Genomic DNA, 4946 nt, shown 5'->3' on the forward strand with positions numbered 1-4946 from the left:
CGGTTTCAATTTAGGATTGATATGTGTTTTCAAAAGTCTATTATTTGGTGGAGTCCAATTATAAGTAAACCTTCAGTTTGACTTTCCTCAACTTGGGTATCTTCATAAGAGAGTCCCGATATACCTGGAAGACATCAATAGAGAAAAATGAAATGGTGTATTACTTGACACAATAATCCCAAGTATTTTTAAAAAACACTTGTACCTACCAGCCACACCATCTGAATCAAAAGCATTTTGAAGGCCTTGAATACTGAAACTGATTGTGGAAAAATTTTATTTCATGTAATACTCACGGATTTTCGTGATTTTTTCTGTGATGATACTATGTAATGGTAGGAATTCAGAACACTTTTTATTTTTTGTCGTACTCAATTAGTTTTCGAGATATAGCCTGTCAAAGTTTGTATGATGTCATATTTTACCTTTTTTCATTAAGCAATAAACGATTGCAATGATTCAAGAGACATTGTATCATTATCTGTGCTGTACAAAAAAGTTTGGTATCGTTCAGAAACTATATGTGTGCTTGATTAATTGATTACCTGGGTGCTCAGACAGCTACATTTCATATATACATACATATATTTCTGAAAATAAAGCGAGGACCACTCATTTTGAATATTAATTCAATCGTGTGGTCGTCAAAGGAATTCAAAATCAAATAACAAAGCATCAGATTGGGGCATTGGTTAGCACTATGCCGGTTAAAGATTGAATCATTATTCATGAAGAAAATGAACAAATGAATAAAAAGTCTTCAACGTTTCTAAAACGATATGAATGCTTTGCATAGAAACACTGTACAGGCTTTAGATTCAAAAATATGAGAAATGGCCTTGTTTTGCTTAAGAAAAGTAGTTCTGTTTTTATGATGCCTGTGCCAGTAGATACTTGTAGAAACCAATGTAGTTATATAACCATTAAATGTTTCACCCAATTGCTATTGAAAACTATGTTATATTCTGTTTATGCCACAGAACACCTAACATACACAGAATTGTCAGATACGCTTTTCCCCAAAATAAAATTGGGTTGCACTTTCGGCTTGTTTCTAAAAGCAGATTATTAGAAGAATATTTCGACTAGTTTGAATTTGCCGCCCAGAAATATTAATATAGGAGCCATATTTCAAATGAAAGTAATGGAAATTCAACTCCAAAAGATCAAAGGGTCGCCTTTACTTGACCCTTCTCTGTAGGTTACGTATTTCGTGATTATCATTGAATGTAATCACCATCATTAACACACCAGTGGAGTATTATGTATCTACACGGAAAAAAAAAAGATTTGTTACTTCAAAGAAATTTATTTAGTCTAATTCATTTCATCATTTTGATTAAATATCATTCATTCCAAACGACGTGTGTATTGTATCGATTAGATGATAATTTTGCGGAGACAAAATTAAATTCTCATTTTAATTTCTCTAATATTTCAATTCAAGAGGTCTTTTACATAGTCAAATGAATTGTGGATCATTTCAAGAATAAAATTTACTGAGTTCTCAAAATAATTCGATTAAGTCAAACAATATAATTTCATCAAATCAAAAGTACGTCTGTTGAATGAAAACTTTCCAATTCAGTTTAGCAGTATGGGGTACTGATTCGACACTAATATATATTTGATTCAGTTGAAAATGTATTTTCACTTCAACAATACATATCAATACATTCAACTAAATTTGGAAATAATTTCAAGCTTATGGATAATTTCATTTCAATATATTAATTATTTGTTGGTTTGAAAAACTAAATTATTTCCTTGAAAGAAATGATATAGTTGAAATAATCCTAAGGAATATAACTGCCGTGGCAGCATTGCCAAGATTGTGATAAAACAGAATAATCTACTTCTCACTGCAGAAAAATAGGGACATAGGTGTTTTTTATTTTTCTACAGCAAAAGATGCTTTCAAAATAGGTTGTATAATTTGAGCCTTGCTTTTAGGTAGATATTTACAAGCGTTTTTCCAGCCAAATGGAACTAACGTTTCAGATGCATATCAAATAATAATCATCTCTTTTTATGTACAATCACACTATACTGACGGAAAGAGCTGTAAGTATTATGATTTACAACTGAAACAACAAATCATAAAAGAAATAATGGTAAAATCAACTTCAAATACATTTGTTGTCTAATTTCAAAATAAAGGCATCGGCATATCGGCAACCCTGTTCTTTATGAGTGCCGGTCGGCACCATTTGCGTTTGCGCAAGATCCATAAACTACTCACGAATATGAGAATAAAATGTGTTTGCGTTTTGCAAGTAGGTAACTGATAAAAAGAGGTTTGCGGTTTACAGTTTCTTTTCAATTACAGTGGTTTGAAGTTTTTCCGTGTTTTCACAGGTATGTTGGTATTTATATACTTTATTCCATATTTTGAAATAATTATGATTAGCATGTATTGGACATCGTTTTTTTTCAAGCACGTGCCCAAACATTTTTCTCGATAGCTTGCCTCCACAAAAGTGGCTTGAAGTTCTCTCTCTCTCTATATTTAATGGCTTTTGCTTCCATTGAGACGCATTAAGCCATGGCTTGAAACTTAAAGTTCTTAGTGATAAATGTAATGACTCGAGCAAGGCTTCGATGTTTTCAATTATCTTTTTAAGAAAGTGGAAGTTGGTGAGTGAAATGATTATCGTTGAGAGATAGGTTAAGCAGGTATGGATACACTGGGTACCTAGTTGGCCTTCGATCTTTGGATACGGAGGGATTGGAGATTTTCAGAGCAAATACAATTAGGGTGTTTTCCACAGAAATAGGTGTAGGTAACCTATAAAATGCAATTTCCAATTGCAAATTTCTTACTCAATAAATAATTGAATGGGGCGTAAACAATGATTTCATTTTCATCCGGTATAATAGTTTATTTTAAAAATATGAAGATTTTTCTTTTAAAGAATATTGTGAAATAATTAGTTTTCACTCGTAATACTTTATTAAAATCGGTAGGACCGAAAAAGGAAAGTTAATTGTAACATATTTACAGAAATGATAACATCCAACAAAACTGCACGAACTCAAAACATTCAGTATAATCTCTTTCATTTTCAGAAATGGAGGAATTTCTGAATGATTTAGGATTACATGACTTGGTTGGCATTTTTAAAGGTAAAAAAATACATATATTTATTTCCCACTAATATATTTTAAACACATACTTTCCAAACAGAAAATGATGTAACCTTAGAGATTGCCAAAAGACTGACTGATGAAGAAATAAAAGGAATTATTGCCTCAATTGGCAAACGAAAAATATTTAAAGAAGCAATTCATAGAATAAATGAAGAATCGTATATAACAGAGGTATGTCTTTCATTCGTAACTTTTATTATGAATATGTATACCATTACAATTAAAAACATTCAGTTTCCTCAAATAACTATATATTTTTCTGATTTGCTGTAGATACTTATTATTATTGAGGTCTGTACCTAAATAATTAAATGCTAGAATTCTCAAATTTAGTAGATTTGAAATCCTGAAAGTTATGGTTGGAGAGCTAAGTAAATTTTGTCATCACAGTCATATTTTTAATCAAATTATTCTGTGACGAAGTACGTCATTGTGTTTTCCTATTATCAAAAAATAAGGATACCTCGGTTTGTTAAATTGAATTTGTACAAAAAAATAATAATTATTTTTTTCTATTTCTATGAGATAATATCCAAGCTAGTTAGTAGAAATTGATCCAATAGTATTATTGCAGAAATGTAGACAATCACTAATTTCTGTTCTCTTTCATTTTAGAACATTACTTCAGATTTCGAAATCAACTCCAATTGTTTTTTGGTAGATGTCACTAATAGTGATAATGATAACACGTCTTCACTTCTTGTATCGCACTCGCCTTCAACATCAGGAACTTCCACCAAATCGATTGACTACCACGAAGCTATTGTTGAAAACCATAGAGAAGTTGCTTTTTGTGGATTGGAAAATGCCTTCAAACCCATACTATTTCCGTACTTTGATCTCAAAACATTATTGGAGTCCTGTCCTTTAGGATTACTAGTCATAAATTATTATGAGAAACATAACTGTCTTGATAATTCAAAGAGGACACTCTTGGTAGATATTGTGTGCAAAAAAATTTATAATTATGTTGTAAAACACAGACTCATACATAGTGATTATAATGTTCTTACAGCAAAAATTATAACACTTTTTCCAACAGAAACTGCTGGTACATACTACGTACCAGCCGTCTCAAAAAGGAATTCATCACAAATAAGCTACAGGTAGCCAAAGGACGTTTGGTTGATAAAATCCGAAACCTTCTGAGGTTGAGTAGAGACATTCAGAAAGAAAAAACTGTTTCAATACCCAAGGTCAGTCAAATTAATATAGGTGAAGATATTAAAGAATATAAATCTTGGCTCGACACTAGGATTGAACCCTGGTCGGAAGTGATAGAAAAATGGAAATGCACTTTTAATATGAAAAGAATAGCAGTGGCTAGCACTGTAGATGATTTTTTTCTCAGTGGCCGATTTTGAGAGACCCTCGAGCAGTATTGTTGGTATGTCTGTCATAATTTCCAAACAGATTCTAGTTAAAAAAAAAAGATTCTATTCATTGATTCAATCCTGATTTCCGTTTTTTTTTTCAGATAAACATAGATTACGACCTGATATTTCCAGATGCTCCTACGGTAGCTTTACAAATCGATTAGTTCCATTTCATAGAAAAAATAATAACTTTGAAGGGTGGTTCCATTAAGGACAAGAGAGCCCTTCATTTAATAGAAACTCTAAAGATAGAAGACATTTCAGATGGTAAGCCAATTTAAGGTTTATATATGTATCGTCCCTAAATTCTTCCTTTAAAAAATTTACTTCATATTGAATATCATCCATACAATGCAAAAAATTGTAGGGTATGGATGAAAATGCGTTTTTCCCAATCAAAAGTATCCCATCATTTTTCTA

General features: G+C 31.4%; 1 protein-coding gene across 1 annotated transcript in view; it reads left to right on the forward strand.

Annotated features, from left to right (window-relative positions):
• Window positions 1-1361: 1361 nt before the first annotated feature.
• Window positions 1362-4946, forward strand: part of LOC111517034 (uncharacterized) — a 27657-nt gene continuing 24072 nt past the window's right edge. The window contains exons 1-5 of the mRNA XM_074177892.1: window positions 1362-2358; window positions 3070-3126; window positions 3188-3321; window positions 3766-4537; window positions 4628-4793. Coding sequence (XP_074033993.1) covers window positions 3072-3126; window positions 3188-3321; window positions 3766-4260 — 684 coding nt within the window. The 5' untranslated portion in view covers window positions 1362-2358; window positions 3070-3071 and the 3' untranslated portion in view covers window positions 4261-4537; window positions 4628-4793. The remainder of the gene's footprint in view (window positions 2359-3069; window positions 3127-3187; window positions 3322-3765; window positions 4538-4627; window positions 4794-4946) is intronic.

The sequence above is a fragment of the Leptinotarsa decemlineata genome, unplaced genomic scaffold, assembly GCF_025532065.1.
Source record: "Leptinotarsa decemlineata unplaced genomic scaffold, Ldec_3_MD MMD2_P_RNA_scaffold_14, whole genome shotgun sequence".
NCBI classification, from domain to species: domain Eukaryota; kingdom Metazoa; phylum Arthropoda; class Insecta; order Coleoptera; family Chrysomelidae; genus Leptinotarsa; species Leptinotarsa decemlineata.